The following is an 18,086-nucleotide window of genomic DNA, read 5'->3' as shown; positions in this document are numbered from 1 at the left end:
GGAGATTTCACTGCCACCCAATAAAACGCACTGCAAACAATATAAAAAAGATGCAAATTTTCATAACGCTAATCAAAATCGCCGCCTTAGATATAAGTTGCGAAGTGTCAGACATCCTTAAAAAATAAACCTTTGTTCATGACAAAGCTTGAGGGCGACTGGGGGTCGTGGGGGCTGGGGGGTACTGTCATAGTGACACAGATGGCCGCCGCGCGGCGTAACCTTGGCAACTCTGACCGATGGCTCGCTGGCGCGAGGTCACTTTTAAAAGGACGGTGACAGTGACACTAGTGAGACAAGCACGCTCATGCCGAGCACTGACACACAAACGCCGCTTGACGGCCGTGATAGTGATGCTGAGAGGCTCTATGAGGTGGCAGAGGAAGACTTTTTTCAGACCTCTCAGAAATAACATTAAAGACCGTTACTGGATTCTAGTTAAACCCCGTTGACTGCTATAAAAAAATGTTTTTACTCCTCCTACACACATTAACCACATTTAACCTTATTAAAACACATTTTAAACACATTGTAAGCATTAAAAAAGCTGAAAATATATAGAAAATACTGCACATTATTCAGTATCTGTGTGTTAAATATTTGTCTTTAAGAGGCGGGGCCAGGCGGAGTCGTGTGACATCGGCGAGTTGGCCACCTGGCACGGCGGCCTAGTGGCTAGCATGTGTGACTCCCAGCTTGGGCTGCACAATACTGTATATTGTTTGAGCATCGCAATAGTAACATTGCAAGGTCCTGCACAATGTTGGTGTATTGATATGCAGTCAATTAACTGTAATATTAATAAGTGATCACCAGAGGGACTTGCTTGGACAAGCTAACAAGATTAGCACCGATGTTACGGTAAATTATAACCCATCAAACAACACACGGAGCAGCCCAGAGTGTTATACACTTATTTTTTGCGTATGACAACTACAGTGGAACCTCGATAGAATGGACTAATAAGGGCGCGGGGTCGTCCGATATAGCCGATTGTAGCCGATTGTCTGTTATATTGAAAATATATTTTCAAAAAAAAGCTTGAAAATGTTTGAAAGTTTCACATTTTATCCAAACTTACCACGCCGTTGTGCTTGGTCATGGTGACATTGTTGACGTCCTCTACTCATTGTTGGCGAGTCCCTTTCATGAGCCGAGGGGTATTTGTGTGCTTCCTAGTTCCAAATCTGGTGCCAAAGGTGAATGGCTTGCCCAAACAAAACTGTTACTGTACCAAAATAGAATGTTCCAGACTCCAAAGACTTTTGTTTTTTAGTCCTCAGCGTTAATGCTGCAGCCATAATGTGCTCGCTCTGCTCTATGTACAATAGATAATAGATATAACAACGTCACATGGCCGCCTCGTCAATGCCCCACATTAAACATGGCAACCGCATAGGCACGGGAGGATCTAGTATTATTGTATATCTGTGACCCGGAATTACGTGGGTCTCATTCTCTGCCTGCATTGCGCCACAGCGCCAGCAAACAACAGCGGCTAATTCTGGAACTAACCGACTTGGTCTACAGCATTTTAAGTGACAATGGGAAACTATTTTTGGGCACATTGTTCAGTCCAGACGGTCCGTTTTAACTGATATTGTCATATCGGGGACCGTTTTATCGTGGTTCCACTTTATTAATGAGGACACGGGAAGCAATTACACGGCTACATTTATTATATCTCCCTTCAGAATGTAATGAATGAGTGGATGTCAGAATAGATTACAGATTATTGAAGGGACAAACTTCAGGTGTACACAACAAGTTTTGCTTAAACTAATGCACTCAAATATAGAACGACTCATACATATGTTAAAACATAGGTGTAAATTAACAGAATAATTAAAAACAAATGAATAGTGTTAGGAATGTGCTAATAACGCTACAGTGTAACTGGACATGAAAAGAAATGATTTTATCTTCATGTCTGGCTGGCCCTTTGCTTAATACTGCATCCATCCATCCATTTTCTGTACCGCTTATCCTCACTAGGGTTGCGGGTGTGCTGGAGCCTATCCCAGCTATCTTCGGGCGAGAGCCAATCGCGGGGCACATATAAACAAACAACCATTCACACTCACCTCACACCTCCGGGCAATTTAGAGTTTTCAATTAACCTACCATGCATGTTTTGGGGATGTTTGAGGAAATCGGAGTACCCGGAGAAAACCCACGCAGGTACGTGGAGAACATGCAAACTACATACAGGTGGAACCGGGATTTGAACCCCGGTCCTCAGAACTGTGAGGCAGATGTGCTAACCAGTCGCTCACCGTGCCGCCCTCAATACTGCAGTACATTTAAATACAGGTGGACTTAATAGAAATGACTATACTTTTGTGCTCTACTGAGCTTAGTTTTTCTAGAGAGCGAAAAAGAGAAATGTGCGCTAGTTTTCACGTTATTCTGTATTTTTGTTTTTTTAAACATCGCAATATATATATTGCATGGTTAAAGAACATTGCAATGTCATTTTTTTCCAATATTGTGCAGCCCTAACCCAGCTGAGAGTTGTTTTTCTGTGGGTACTTGGGTACGCCTTTTACCACATTCCAAAAACAGTAGGCACATTGAAGGCTCTAAATTGTCCATTGGTGTGAATGATCATTGATGAGCCTTGCGATTAACTAACAACCAGACCTGTGTATACCTCGCTTCCCTTGCCAAATGTCAACAGGGATCAGCTCCAGCCCACCCACAACCCTGATGAGGACAAGCACTATAGAAAATTTTTAAACTTTTTATCAGGTTTACCTAATGACGTGTCCAGTGAGTGTTTATCACTTATCATGGGCATGTTAATGCACCTTTTTTACACAGTGCTTTTACATATAACATTAGTGACTCACTTGTCCCGTGTTAAACTTCATTTTGTGACAAGCCCATTTGCCTTCCCCTTAATGTACCCCTTATCACCGTTTGCACATTTAGCATAATGACTCTAGAAATTATGATTAAAAAGTGCCATCATTTCTTCACCTCTGCTACATAAATTTGTAGACCACAAGTAAGAAGCTGTGTAATGCAAGACGATAAGCATTTGCCAATTTGCTCTAATGGCTTCAGTGCTGATGATAAAGATTATGCTGATTCCATGGCGAAGCCAAATCAGATGAGACTTGTTTGGATCCGCCGATGGGGGCTGGGGGGGTGGGGGTGGGGGGTGGTTGGATTCTGTTCCATGTGAAATTTTAACCTAAGCCAGGGTTTGGCATGAACAGGGGAGGAGGATGGTGGGTCAGGGATGGAAAAGTGGAAATGAGCAGCACAGGTAGCAAAAGTACTTACCTGTAAGTAAGTAGAAGTACAGATACTTGTATTAAAAAAGACTGGTAAAAATACTGATTTAGCTACAGTACTTAAGTAAAAGTAAATAAGTACAAACTCTAAAATGTACTTAGAACAAAAGCAAAATGTAAAAATAAACAATTTTGATTAATCATCACTACAAAAAAAAAGTCCTGTCCACACAAAAAAGTATCCCGTCTTGTATTTACTTGCATAGTGCTGGAAAGAAAAAAAGAAGAGTAATATTACAAACGGACTGATTAGAAATGGTAAATTAGCTAATGATATCAACTGAAGACAATACCTTACCTGTACAGTGAACGTATTCACTGTTTGTTAGTAAAACTCTATTTGCTTGAAAACTTGCCTTTTCTCTGTTTTTGGGCTCAGGCTAAAGCCATGGGTCATATTCATTTGGTTCCATCTGGTGGCATCTTGTTGCTAAGCACATATGTTCAAACACAAGTGTAAAAGTCAAGGCCCGGGGGCCAAATCCGGCCTGCCACATCATTTGAAATCAAATTGTGCTTTGACTTCATGTTCCTTGTTAAAAGACCCAAAAATGTCTTCACTGTTAATAACATGTCAGGGATATTTTTGGTATTAGGCTAGGTCCCTATCCCCTGCTATCCCCACCAGAAAAATCTACTTAATGTCCCTGTAAAGTGAAAGTAAATGTCTTCTCAATTTGACACACCACAGAGAACAGTGTTGTGAACCATGCGAAGTTTGAATGATTTAAAAGACAAATGCATCACTCGGCCCAATTTTAGCCACGGCCCCAAAAATGAGGGAAGTTGAAATAGTGAAAAAACTGTTCAACACTATATCTCCACAACTGAGTCCAGCATCTTCTCAGTTGTCAATCTTTGAACATTATCAGCAATTATTCTCAAACATGTATTATCTATTTAGAAACAAATCTCTGTATCAACTTTATGGGGTCTATAGGTACTTACCTAAACGTAAACGTACTTTAAGTACGGGGACTTTACATGGAGATGGTCCAAGTGGACGAGAGGAAGGTATAAGAAGGCAAGAGCAGATTTAGGAGGAGGGAGACTGCGCAGAGATGGAACATATTGGATGGGGTTTAATTATCATGTTTTTACTAATACATAAATTCATTTCCCGATTACCTTAATGGAGTACTTGGGGGCATTAGTATGGTGGTGACTATCAAACACAAAAATGCAACTTGTCTAACTTTCAAGAGAGGACATTAGAGGGCAAATGAACAGATGTATGTCCTGTCATGGAATAGCTGTTCTTCAGTGACTATCATGCATTGGCCAACATTTTTCTACTCAGTAAAGAACACAAGGCAGCATGGTTAGCATGTCTGCCTCATAGGAAGAAGAGTCGGATTCAAATTACGAGTTTGTGTTCTTCCCCATGCTTATGTGGGATTTGTGCAGGTACTTTCGCTCACATTCCCCAAAACATGCATAGTAGCCAGAAGAAACCCTGAACACTGAATGGTGTTGATTGGTAAAATCAATTTCAAAATTCCTCTTCAAAGAAATGTGGGGTTGGTTTTAGAAATGAAAGCAGAAACTGCAAAAAAAAATATATATAATATAAATTTATGTATGAAGCCTTTTACTCACAGTTTTCCAATCCTGCACTCTTATTCACAGTTTTCCAATCCGGCACGTTGATTTGAGCCGCCTCATTGGTCATCGTTTATATGCTCAAGTGGAAATTGGGAATATGTTGGCCCACAAGAAAAAAAAAAATCTTCCATTTAAGTCTCTGCTCACTTTGGAAAAATGGTCACTTTAGGACCTCACATCAAGCCTTCAGTTGACCTTGAAATTCATGTATGAGGTATATGGGAGCATACACACACGCATGCACGCGTACACACATGTAGGTAAAGGCTTGGAGTCGCAAGTTCTCTCAGTGCAGCAGAAGGTCACACCAACAGAGAATCACTTGGACTGACTATCAAATCAAGTCCAAAAATCACACTGCGGTCATCAGAGACTCTAAAAGTGCATGTCAGATTTTCCCACTTACATCATCTGAGTCAATAATGCAGCCCTATGGGGGGCACAAGCCAGTGCAAACTGTAGGCCGGTCCCAAGCCCGGATAAATGCAGACGGTTGCGTTAGGAAGGGCATCCGGCTTAAAACTTTGGCAAACAAATATGAGCGTTCATCCAAAGAATTCCATACCGGATCAGTCGTGACCCAGGATAACAACGTCCGCCACAGGCGCCGTCAACCTGCAGGGCGCCGGTGGAAATTCAGCTACTGTGGATCGAAGACGAAGAAGAGGTGGAAAGCGGGTTCTTCGGCAGAACGCAAAGAGGAAAGCACAGAGCCTAGAACTGAATGTGGGGACTTTGAATGTTGGGACTATGACAGGAAATTCTCAGGAGTTGGTTGACATGATGATTAGGAGAAAGGTTGATATATTTTGTGTCCAGGAGAACAGGTGGAAAGGCAGTAAGGCTACAAGTTTAGGGGCAAGGTTTAGATTATTTTACCATGGAGTAGATGGGAAGAGAAATGCAGTCTGGGTTATTTTAAAAGAAGAGTTGGCTAAGAATGTCTTGGAGGTGCAAAGAATATCAGATCGAGTGATGAGGCTGAACCTTGAAATTGAGGGTGTTATGTATAATGTGATTAGTGGCTGTGCCCCACAGGTAGGATGTGACCTAGAGGTGAAAGAGAAATTCTGGAAGGAGCTAGACGAAGTAGTTCTAAGCATCCCAGACAGAGAAGGAGTCGTGATTGGTGCAGATTGTAATGGACATGTTGGTGAAGGAAATAGGGGTGATGAAGAAGTGATGGGTAAGTACGGCATCCAGGAAAGAAACTTGGAGGGACAGTTTGTGGTAGACTTTGCAAAAAGGATGGAAATGGCAGTCGTGAACACTTTTTTTCCAGAAGAGGCAGGAACATAGGGTGACCTACAAGAGCTGAGGTAGAAGCAAGCAGGTGAATTACATCTTGGGCAGACGATGTAATCTGAAGGAAGTTACCGCTTGTAAGGTAGTTGTAGGGAGAGTGTGGCTAGACAGCATAAGATGGTGGTGTGTAAGATGACTCTGGTGGTGGGGAGGACGATTAGGAAGACAAAGGCAGAGCAGAGAACCATGTGGTGGAAGCTGAGACAGGAGGAGTGTTGTGCAGCTTTTCGGGAAGAGGTGAGACAGGATCTCGGTGGACAGGAGGAGCTTCCAGAAGACTGGACCACTGCAGCCAAGGTGATCAGAGCGTACTTGGTGTATCTTCTGGCAGGAAAGGAGAGAAGGAGACTTGGTGGTGGAACCTCACAGTACAGGAAATCATACAAGGAAAAAGGTTAGCTAAGAAGAAGTGGGACACTGAAAGGACCGAGGAGAGCCGAAAGGAATACATTGAGATGCGACATATGGCAAAGGTAGAGGTGGCAAAGGCCAAACAAGAGGCATATGATGACATGTATGCCAGGTTGGACACTAAAGAAGGACAAAAGGATCTATCCAGGTTGGCCAGACAGAGGGATAGAAATGGAAACAATGTGCCGCAGGTTCGGGTCATTAAGGATAGAAATGGAAATATGTTGACTGGTGCCAGTAGTGTGCTAGATAGATGGAAAGAATACTTTGAGGAGTTGATGAATGAGGAAAATGAGAGAAAAGGGAGAGTAGAAGAGGCAAGTGTGGTGGACCAGGAAGTGGCAATGATTAATAAGGGGGAAGTTAGAATGCTTGCTAGGCACCCATAGCTGAGCATGTTTCTTCCACTGTCGATTGACTTTACCTATCCACTGGTCATTCTCATTCTCTATTCTCTTTTCACTTGGACAACCAAAAAAAAAAAAAAAAACCCTTGCTGCTGCCTGAACCATTTTTTTGCTGACATCGGACCAATTTCTGATCTTGAAGATTGGATAGGGACATCCCTTAATTCAAACCACGAACAACTTTTCAGAATCTCAGACAAAGTAATAGAGTGTACCTACCACAAGATGACCCTTCAAAGTTATATTTTGAAAAATATGACACGTTTGATGTTTGACATGTAGACTGGCACATGAGTAAAGACAGCCAATCACAAGCGTCGGCTTCAGAAGTAGGAAGTGATATGAAAAAATAATCTGACCTTTTGCAGCTATTTTTTAAATTTTTTCAATTTTCAATTCAATTTCAATTTTCAGCTATTTTAAATTTTTGAATCAAGGAAATTTCCAAAAGAAAATTTAATTTAACTACACATTTTCTCCCTGTAATGTAATGGGTAAAGATTACATATTTAAAAAAAAATAAATGACAAAATCTCATTACATGTAATTAGTTACTCCCCAACTGAATATAAGTATACAGTAACAAATGTATCATAGTGTGACAAAAAAGAGAGTTGACGTGAAACATCATTTTATTATTATTTTTTTTCATAGTGACATTATGTCAGGTACATTCTTTCATATCATACAAGTCCCCCTGTGGATGAGACGTGAAGTCAGAGGTGAAACACGAGTCACTTTATTGAGTGATTTGATAGATCCATGGTGAAAGCCCTCATACTGTGTGTGCTTTTCAAGTATCTTATATGAGGGGCCGTCAGAGACATAATTCAGCATGACCTCTCTCACACTACTGAAACACTCTCACAAACACGACTGAAACGCTCTCAAACGCATAACTCAATTTTTTTTGTCGTTCACACCCACTACTGAAACGCTCATATACACACACACACTACTGAAATGCTTTCACACACTACTGAAATGCTCTCTCACACACATACCGTATAAGTGAAATTCTATCACATGACTAAAATGCTCTCATAACTGTACACACTTTTTATTTTGTTATCATTAAACCTTTACTGAACCAGGTAAAATACTACTGAACCGCTTTCAGTTCTGAAATACTCACACACTACTGTTTTTTTCCCACTAACAGGTGAAACGCTCTCACACACGTGAATCTCTCTGACACAAGTGGAATGCTCTCTCAGGTATTCTTGAAATGATTGCATGCCCGCACACAAGTGAAAATCTTTCATGTACACATGACTGAAATGCTGTCATACATATTACTTAAACTCTCTCATTTTTTTGCTCACACACTACTGAAACACTCTCTCTCTCACACATACATACACACATGAAACTCTGTCTTAAACACTACTAAAACACACACACATGTAACATTCTCAAAGTGCACAAGTGAAAAGCTCTCATACATCACACAAAAATGTGCTCATTGAATATAATCTTCTCACGAATTATACTGAAATGTTCTCACACTTTTACTTAAATGCTGTCTTTTAATATACTGAAATACATTTTTCAGTAGTGTGTGTGAGAGATGTAATCTTGAATTATGTCCCTGACAGCCCCACATAGTCTCAGTAATGTATGAATACCGTACAAAGCCTACAGATGTCTGCTTGCACATTCAATTATGTATTTGTGCATGAATGGGGACGTGTGTGTGTGTGTGTATATGTCTGTGTGTGTTTGTGTGTATGAGACACTTAGAGACAGCTGAGACGCTGACCTGTTCTGACATTTAATATTATTTTGCTGCGGGGGATGGAAAGTGAAAAAGGGAGAAAATCCATCGAGTGCGGGAGACAACAGTGACGGAGGGAGGGAGGTTTATTGTGGAAGAGAGTCGGGCGTAAAAGACCCGAAAGGAAAAAAGAGAGAAGGAAATTAAGGTCTCACAGGACTCAAATAAAACAAACGGGGGGACTCGCCACACGTCTAAATATATTAGACGGCTAGATATCCATGAGGACGTGTTAATGACATCATGGCCAAATAGCCTCAAGCTGGTGATGTGCTATTCAAGGTAACGGTCAGTGACATCAAAAAAAGGGCTTCACATTTTCAGGTTTACACAAGGTGTTTTAATTAGCTTATGTAACTCTTTGGGGGGCATCTTATAGAAAGCTGCTAGGATGAAGACATTTTTCACCCCTGATAAGCTCAAAGGTGAAAAAAAAAATGAAAAAAAAGGGGACTTTTTCAAAGAGTGGTTAATTAAAGTGAACTCCATTCAGAAGGGACATACAGTATGTAGATGGCGAGTATTTGTACCGTTACCGTGAAGAAGCCGCTTTGAGAAGAAACAAGACATGACCTCCATCAATTAAATACATGGAAACAGAGCACTAAAAACACAACAAAAATTGGTCAAAACAATCCGCATCCACGTTAAACTGCATGTGCAATATCATGGCAACACAACAGGTGGTGCTACAGACGAACTGTTCGTCAATTTTAGCCACTTACAAAAAGGCAAAGCAAAGACATGAATGGAATTGGAACGGTGGTTCTTAAACTAGGGTCTGAGGACCCCCAGGGGTCCACAAAATAATTTGTGGAATTTGTAATAAATTATCATTTCAAAAAGCACAATTATCGGAGACTACCGGAAGAACTGGATGAAGTGGCTTGGGAGAGGGAAGTCTGGGATTACCTGTTTCAGATGCTGTCCCCGCGACCTGACCCCGGATAAGCGGATGAAAATGGTTGGTTGGATGGATGTGTGCCAATAAGCAGACAAATTAATTACTACACCCAACCTCAGCATTGGCCCAATTAAAATCTCTGATATGATTACGATGTATCATTACATGAATCTGGCATCGCTAAAGAAATGAAGTCAGTTATTTTAGTACAATTTATTAACTATTTTTTTCGGGAATACAGCTGCATTTTTGGAGAATGAAGGCATCTTTCCCAGAATAAAAGGAACAGGATTACGAGGGAATCCTTGGAAAAAATTACTCCCTCTAAAAATTCCCTGGACCCCAAAAGTTTCAGAACCCCTGCTCTAGACTGTTCGGCCATTTTAGCCAAGCAGAAAGCACGAAAAAGGTAATGGAGGGTAGGGTAGTTACAAATCCCAATTCCAATAAAGTTGGGATATTGTGTAAAATGTAAATTTGAATGAAAAATAAAAATTAATGGGTATGTACAATTAAAAATCAGGCAGCGAGCTGAAAATAGCCCCTGGGCCAGACTTTGGACACCACATGGTGTACAGGTAAGGCACTGCAGTAGCTAACATTAGCATGTGTGTTGATTGTTGTCAAATCAACTCAAACATTGGTAGAGAGTTCATACCAAAACCAACGGCTTTACGTCATCCTTATGTGTGTGTATAATAATAAACCATGAAAAAACACTGATGGCCCTCAAATTGACGTAACAACAAAACCATCCGTGACAAGCTTCAAAGCTTCAATTTGACAACAAAATAATGGGTTTGATGTTGCCAACAGGGCACACCTGCTCCACCTGTACTCAACCTCTCAACTCGAAAACTCTGTGCTCACCTTTCGGATGCCTTCCTTGGACTCCTCCACGTTGTTGTCGGCTCCTCCCGTGCGGTTGATCATCCGCCACATCTGCGAGTACATGGGGTCTCTCTCGAAGGGGTTCATGGCCTTGGAGCGTACCTGGTCGTACACCGCAGAGTCCAGCACCGTGCCATAGGGAAGCTCCGTCTGCTTGGACAAGTCCTGGAGGGATCTGGGTGGAGAAGAGGTCACACACGTTTGATTTGATGACAAAAGTTCTACAACATAATGAGGGGTTTAGTTACAAAACTGCAGATGGGAAGGGCCTTTTCATGGGCGATGGTAGTGCAAGAGAGCACGAGAGAGAACGAGAGAGAGAGAGAGAGAGAGAGAGAGAGAGAGAGAGAGAGAGAGAGAGAGAGAGAGAGAGAGAGAGACATTCAAAGGCACAGTATGCGAATGTGTGCATATAAGAGACTTTTGGCTTAATTACACGAAATAAAACCTGTTAATACATTCTCTTCTATAATGTTTTTATGACTATATTTTACAATATACTGCTACTTTTCTTTATTAAAAACTTTAAAAAGGTGGTGTTTTTTGTGAGGACTAGAACAGATTAATTGCATTTCCCATGAATTTTATTGGGGAAATACGTTTTGAGATAAGAACATGGTTACTGAACAAATTAAACTCGTATCTCAAGGCACCACTATACAGTCCAATTTATTTGTATATATATTTCGAACTTTTTTATTGTGCATTTAATTTAGTTGCACTTCACGCTCAGGGCATATTTAGCAGCAGGCACGATTGATGGCGGCGGTGTCGGTGCAATTACGAGGATGCTCGCTCACAAAGACGCTGCTGTGTTTACGGAAGGTCCTAACTCTCGTGGTTTCCCCGGTGACCCTCTTCAACCGTCTCCCTGACCTGCCTTAACAAATGGCTTTGAACATTTTAATTTGCGTTGCTGTTAACATTGCTTTTATCGCATTCGGTTAATCGCCGGCTTTAATAGTCAGCCCTCCCACCAAGTCCTTTGGGAATGCATTAGACCTCAGACTCTCCTGTCTGTTGTTTCCTAGTGTATGCTCACTATATGTACTGTGTAAACTATCTACTACACAGTCGAAGCTCCAAAGTGGACCACGATCCATTCCGTGATGCTTGTTGACTTCCAAGTTGTTTTAATTTCAAAGCAACTTGTAAAGTTGGAATGTAAAGTGAGTTAATTTGTTCCAGCAACAATCAGTAAAGAGTTTATCAACTGTATAGGCAAAGTTAAGTAACCTTTTAACATTATTAACTGTCATGCAAGTTTAAAAAGACATTAACCAAGGTGTAAAACTAAAACTAAAAATATTCCTTCAATTTAAAATGCCTGACAGACACATAATGGTGAGGAAACAAAGAAAGTGTTTCCAGAGCAATATTCACATTTACAGGTATGGCTGGAATGAATAAGTATAGTAAGAAGTCTGTGGCGTCTGTCCAAAAAGCTAAAAAGCAAAGCACAAGGAATGGCTCTTTCACTTCCAAATTGTCAGATTTTTATAGGCATACTTTTCATTTTTATTTTTCACATAGCATTTATTATTTTTATTTTATTTTTTTAAATTTTCATCAGGATACAATAAATTTTTCTACTGTACAATCTTTTAATAAGCAATCTTTTGAAACAAAAATAATGGGACAATAATTTACGACTACTCATAAATACATAAATAAGTAAATAAAATGTATTGTAAGTGTGGTGTTTATTAAAATACTTTATTTTGGGATACAAAGAAAATACAATTTTATTAAGTTGACTACTCTCAGCGTGTCAAGGCTTAAATGTAATTAAAAGTATTTTGGCACCAAGCTGGAGCAGCGTTTCTACTTTTAATACTCCCTCCAATCGCCACAAACAAGATGAGAAATTGTACAGCACTGATGCACAGAATGCACTACACACGGTCTTCCAACGAACGCTGCAGCTGCATAGAGACAATGGTTATTCTCTTAATTACAACTCATACATGGTACTCCTCTTTTGTCTCCACATTGTACTCTCTCTCTCGCTCTCTCTCTCTCTCTCTCTCATCCACCTCTTCGTGGTGGTTTTCGGAAGGATCCGCAGTGAAATTGAGGGTAAACATCCAAGCGTGAAATTGACCAGAGAGGCTCCTGAATGTCCCCTTCTTATTCCATTTCCATGATAAAACAAACGACATCAATAGTTAAGAGAAACCTTATGACTCCTGCTAACTTTTCCTTAAGACACGGAAGAACGCCAACCTTTTCTTCCACTGTTTTCCTCAAATAGCCCCCTGGGGAGTTTATTTGGGAGGAGCCCTCTAGTTGTACAAATTACCATGTAAACGTACAGCTGTCCATTGATTGGTTGATGAAGTACCTAGCTACCTCCCGATCCATCCTACTAACCTACCTACCAAGCTACCTACCTAGCCACCCTACCTTGTTATCCAACCAAACTATCTACAAGACATAGAGTACCTACCTACCTAACTGCTTACCTACCCACTTACTCATCCTAGCTCCCTACTTAACCTACCTACCTGCCTGATTGCCTATGTACCTAACTAACCTACCTACTTATTTGCCTGGCTAGCTGCCTTCATCCCTACAGCCTCATCTCCCTCTCACCCTACCTACCGACTGACTGACCTGTTCAACCTACCTAGACTATTTCCCTCCCCATCCACCTCGCTCCCTCCTTACCTAATCTACCGACCTACTAAACCTATCCACCTATCTCAGATCTACCTACACACCTAACTACCTAACCTTCCTAGACTACATACCTGTCTACCTATATCCATTCCTCTATTCTTCCCTACATTCCCATTCACCTAATTCCTTGCCTACCTTTCCATCTACTTGCTTACCTATCTACCGATCCAACCTGCCTGCCTATGCACCTTGAACGGCGTGGTCAAATCAGACAAGGCTAACTTACACCAAACCAACTTCAGGTGCACGGCTGTAAGACTACACTGATGCGTATTTTGTTTATCGTCTCTCAACATAACGTGGTGACTTGGTGAAGCAGCGTGTGGTTCATCGCCCAAGGTTACTCTTGTAACCAAGTTTAATTCTTTGGACCACTCACTACCATACATGAGCATGTTACAGTCCACCCTTTCATTCTTCCTCATTCCGGCAACCATCTTTGCAGGCTGCGGGGCCACGTGAGGTAGTAATTATGCCTCTAAAGACCCCGGAAGAGTAAACACATTATAGATAATGCATGAAAATTTATGGAAATCCTTAATTTGCCCGGCGGAAGCCAGCTGAGAGGCACTTGTTAATAGCGGCACATTTTCAGGCAGACAAGACAAAATGGAGCAGAAAGGTGAATTTAGGGAACATTAAATTAAAATATATGAACGAGGCATCCATACGGACAGACGGACGGACGCAAATCTAGAGCAAAATAATGAATGCCAGGGCACCGGTGGGCAGAGCGGATGTTTTGGAATGCTGATTAGATTAATGATAGATGAATACTTCCGAATGCCACCAGGAAACAAGTGCAGGCAAAACTCACTGTCATCAGGATAGAGAAACACGAGGCACAGTGATAGACAGAGAGGGAGGGAGAGGGAGAGAGAGAGAGACAGCTAGAGAGTGTGTGTGTGTGATCTTGTCTTTCTCTCATTGTGTAGCACAACTCTTGACATCACACATTTATTGTGTGGATATTTTTTCTTTGTGTGTGTGTGTGTGTGTGTGTGTGTATGATTCTGTAACATGACAGGAACATGCTTCTCATTCCTCATTGGGCTGATGGCACCTCCATGTTTATCGAACACATTTTCCAACACTCAAGCACACACGTGCACCCACACACATAAAGACTCACACACAATGACAGAGCTAAACTTGAAATAGACAGGAAATAACAATCCTCTGTAAGGACAAACGAGGTGGGCTTGAGAGTGTCAAAGGGATAGGGGGGTGGATAATGTGCATTGCCTCAAAGGCATTAAAAGTAAATGCCACAGTGGATTCATAAACACGCACGCACGCACGCACACACACGCTTGTTAGACACTCACTGTATAGAGTTCTCGATGCGCGTGATGGTGAGGAACGCCGCTAAATTGGCCGTGTACGAGGAGATGACGATGAGAGCGAACATCCACCAAACGCCCATCATCATCCTTGTCGCCAGGGTGGTGTAGGGGACCTCGCCACCTAGAAATACGCCAACATTAAGAGTTGCAACACCAAGAAAATATGCATGCAGAAAGGTAATTTATATTGCAAAAAAGGAAGCGCAAACAAATCCAAAAGAAAAGGTGTGCGAAAGCACACTCAATTCAATTTGTATTCCTTTAGAAATTACAGTATAAAGGTAAAATATTTACATTTGTAGGTCACAGTCCACTGACCCAATGCATGACACACATCTATTCTTTTCGCATCTATTTTTTTTTTTTTTTTATATCTCCAAATTCAAAACAGGAAGAATTTCAGTTAAGAATCACATAAAAAAAAAAAAAACAACAAGCACAAAAACGTACATGCTTGTTGGTGGACATCCACAGTATGCATGAATACAGTGGAACCTCGATAAAACGGACCCCGATATAATGGATGTCGGATAAAACGGACCATCGGGACTGAACAATGTGTCTAAAAATAGTTTCCATTTGTCACTTTAAACTGCGCTTGACAGTCTGTTAGTTCCAGAATTGGCCGCTGTTGTTTACTGGCACTGTGGCGCAATGCAGGCAGAGAATGAGCCTGACGTACTTCCGGGTCACAGATATACAAAACAATTAGATCCAATTCCATAAGACCTGCCTCCCGTGCCTATATTGGCGTGGTGGCCATGTCATGGTGGATATACTGTACCTATTGTCTATTGTACCTAGACTCGCAGCACAGAGAGTGAGAGAAAGAGAGAGGGAAAGACAGAGCAGCATGGCGGCAGTGTTAACTCTGAGGAATACGAAACAAGTCTCTGGAGTCTGGAACATGCTATTTTTGATACAGTAACAGGGTTTTTGGTTAAGCCGTTTGACCAAGCACACTGCTGTGGTAAGTTTGAATAAAATGTGAAACTTTTTCATTTTCAAGTATGTTTTATATTTATTCACAATAACTTTGTACTGCACAGGGAATTTTAGGCCACGGAAAAAAAACACCCAGAAAAAAAACTGTTATTTTGTACTGTACAGTAATATTTATTGTTGCATATGGCCTCAAAAAAACAAAAACAACAAAAAACCCCCCCCCAAAAAAACAAGTGTTTCAATGCAACAGACAATCGGCTGTGTCGGACGATCCCCTGCCCCTATCAGTCATAAATCAATCTGAAGTTGGTATAGACCTCTTAGTTTCCACTTGTTGTGGAAACATTTTGCATTTAACTGTAATAAACACTGGGAAACGCCAATAGAAGCCTTTTTAGTTTATCCGTTGGAAGAAATAGCAGAGCTTGTCATGATGGAATGCGCAGAATGCAGTTTGCAAGGTCTTCGAAGACCGGCAGCTAATTTAACACTCGTGGTCACATACACATTGAGCCGCCTCGTTATCACAAACACACAATTGTTTAATGTTACTTGGGACAGAGGTATGAGATGAACCAATTGCTGCTTCTGTAAGCCTGAAGACAGTTTTCATTATACTGCTAAATCTTTCATTCTTAAACATATGCTTCAAAATTTGTGGAAATTGTTTGGGGAAGGTGTTTTTGTTCCCAGAGCATAAAGCAAAGTCCATAAAGGCATGCTTAGACAAGTTTGGTGTGAAAGAGCAAGCCCATATAGCACATTTGGGATGAACTAGAACATAGACACTTCATATTTTCTTCCATTTCCACTTCCTGTAGTTGTAATGACCATCCAGTTGCTGCCCAGTTGTAATAACCAAGTGACCAAATACCTTTGTCTTTGTTGAGTCCCTGATCAAACATTTCTTGGACATCATTATTATCCTCACAATGAGTTTTATTGTATTGCTGTAAAATAAGATGCTCCACAACTACGAAAACTGGCGCCAGGTGGAAGCTTTGCATGAAAACATGTATTTTAATGTCCTTCAGAAAAGTCTCCTCAGTCGTACTGGTAGTAGTGGCTAACTGATAAATAGGTTCAGACCAACGCTCCACTCCCCTCTCAAACATGCAGCTTCTCAATAATATATGTGACACCCACCCACATAATCCCATGTTCTTCTCGCCCTCTGCCGCATTGTTTTATTCCTCTTCTTTTTATTGCACCTTTAAACCCCGAGCGCTACCGCTTCTCTAACATTCGATTCAATTCAAATTTGTTTTCGTCCATCATGTTATCTATCTCTCCCCGCCAATGCATTTGCTGCTGACATCATGTTTTTAGCACGAGCTTGAGGGTGCCGCGATATGCGCTGCCTTACAGCCACTTCACACACTCCGTCTGCATGATTTTATGTTACCGTCATATGATATCTGATATTACAAACTGTGTACGCACTACGCAAGTGTACAATATGTCCTTTATTTTTCAAATGCTTTCAATCATGTAAAGCACATTGAATTACCTTTGTGTAATTTTATGCGCGATATAAATACATGAGCTTTGCTAAGCTGCATTTAAAGTCTTCAATGACCCTAGCCTACATTTTCAGTCTTCAATGAACCTAGCAAATGTTTTAAGTCTTCAAAGAACCATGCAGATGTTTTAGGAGTCTTAAATGAACTTAATGCATGTTTTTAGTTTTCAATTAACCCAATATGGGTGGATTTATTAAAAAAACAAAACAGAAGGTAATTTAGTCTTTAACTCAATATACGTTTTAGAATTATCAATGGAACAAGTATACATATTCAAAATCACTAATGATGCTAAATGTTAGTCTTGGATGAACCCAATGTACATTTTAGACTCCATAATTTTGATTATTCAATGGACATATAAATCTTTAGTCTTCAATAAACCTTGAACACAACATATGTAATTTTTTTGGTCTTTAAAGAACTGAACCCATGTATTTATATACTTCAATAAACATAACACACATTTTTAGTTTTCAATGTACCTAAACTACATTTTGAGTCTTTATGAACTAAACATACTGTGTGGTACCCTTACTCCACAGCGTGTAACTAGAATTTCCCCTCGAGGTTTTGAAGCATACAATAAATAAATAAATACACATCTTCTGCAATTGTTACCTGCGGTCTTATCGATTAAAAATGAAATGAGCAAAGGATGTTTTTTTGATTAAGCTCCGGCATGAAGTATTCATGAGAAATGATGATATGAAAGACCAATGATAATAGGAATCTTTTCCCCATGGAAGCATGCATGACCAGCAGACAATATTTTTCCTTTTTCCATTACATTGACATGTATGCAAAGCCATGAATGCTGCACTTCAGACTTGAACAGCTTCTATAACATGACCTTTGTGACTGGTTTCAGTCGCAGAGGGTACTTTATAATTGTGATTTTTCATACTGGAAATACTCACACAGGACCTGTGGAATTAAAGCAGAGAACAGCCATTGTGTTGCGTCAAAGAACAATTTTCATGTTGAT

The 18,086-nt window shown here is 40.6% G+C and overlaps 1 protein-coding gene across 5 annotated transcripts in view; it reads right to left on the bottom strand.

The window, feature by feature from the left end:
• Window positions 1-18,086, bottom strand: part of grid2 (glutamate receptor, ionotropic, delta 2) — a 468,731-nt gene that overhangs the window by 58,457 nt on the left and 392,188 nt on the right. For all 5 annotated transcript variants that reach the window (XR_009768266.1, XR_009768267.1, XR_009768268.1 and 2 more), the window contains exons 12-13: window positions 14,613-14,751; window positions 10,582-10,777 (exon numbers count right to left, since the gene is read on the bottom strand). Coding sequence is in view for 2 of the 5 variants with exons in the window: in XM_061671868.1 (XP_061527852.1) it covers window positions 10,582-10,777; window positions 14,613-14,751 (335 nt within the window). In the remaining 3 variants the exon portion in view is untranslated. The remainder of the gene's footprint in view (window positions 1-10,581; window positions 10,778-14,612; window positions 14,752-18,086) is intronic.

The sequence above is a fragment of the Phycodurus eques genome, chromosome 3 (assembly GCF_024500275.1).
Source record: "Phycodurus eques isolate BA_2022a chromosome 3, UOR_Pequ_1.1, whole genome shotgun sequence".
NCBI classification, from domain to species: domain Eukaryota; kingdom Metazoa; phylum Chordata; class Actinopteri; order Syngnathiformes; family Syngnathidae; genus Phycodurus; species Phycodurus eques.
The sequence above is the reverse complement of the archived record's forward strand: the minus strand, read 5'-3'. Positions and strand labels throughout refer to the sequence as shown.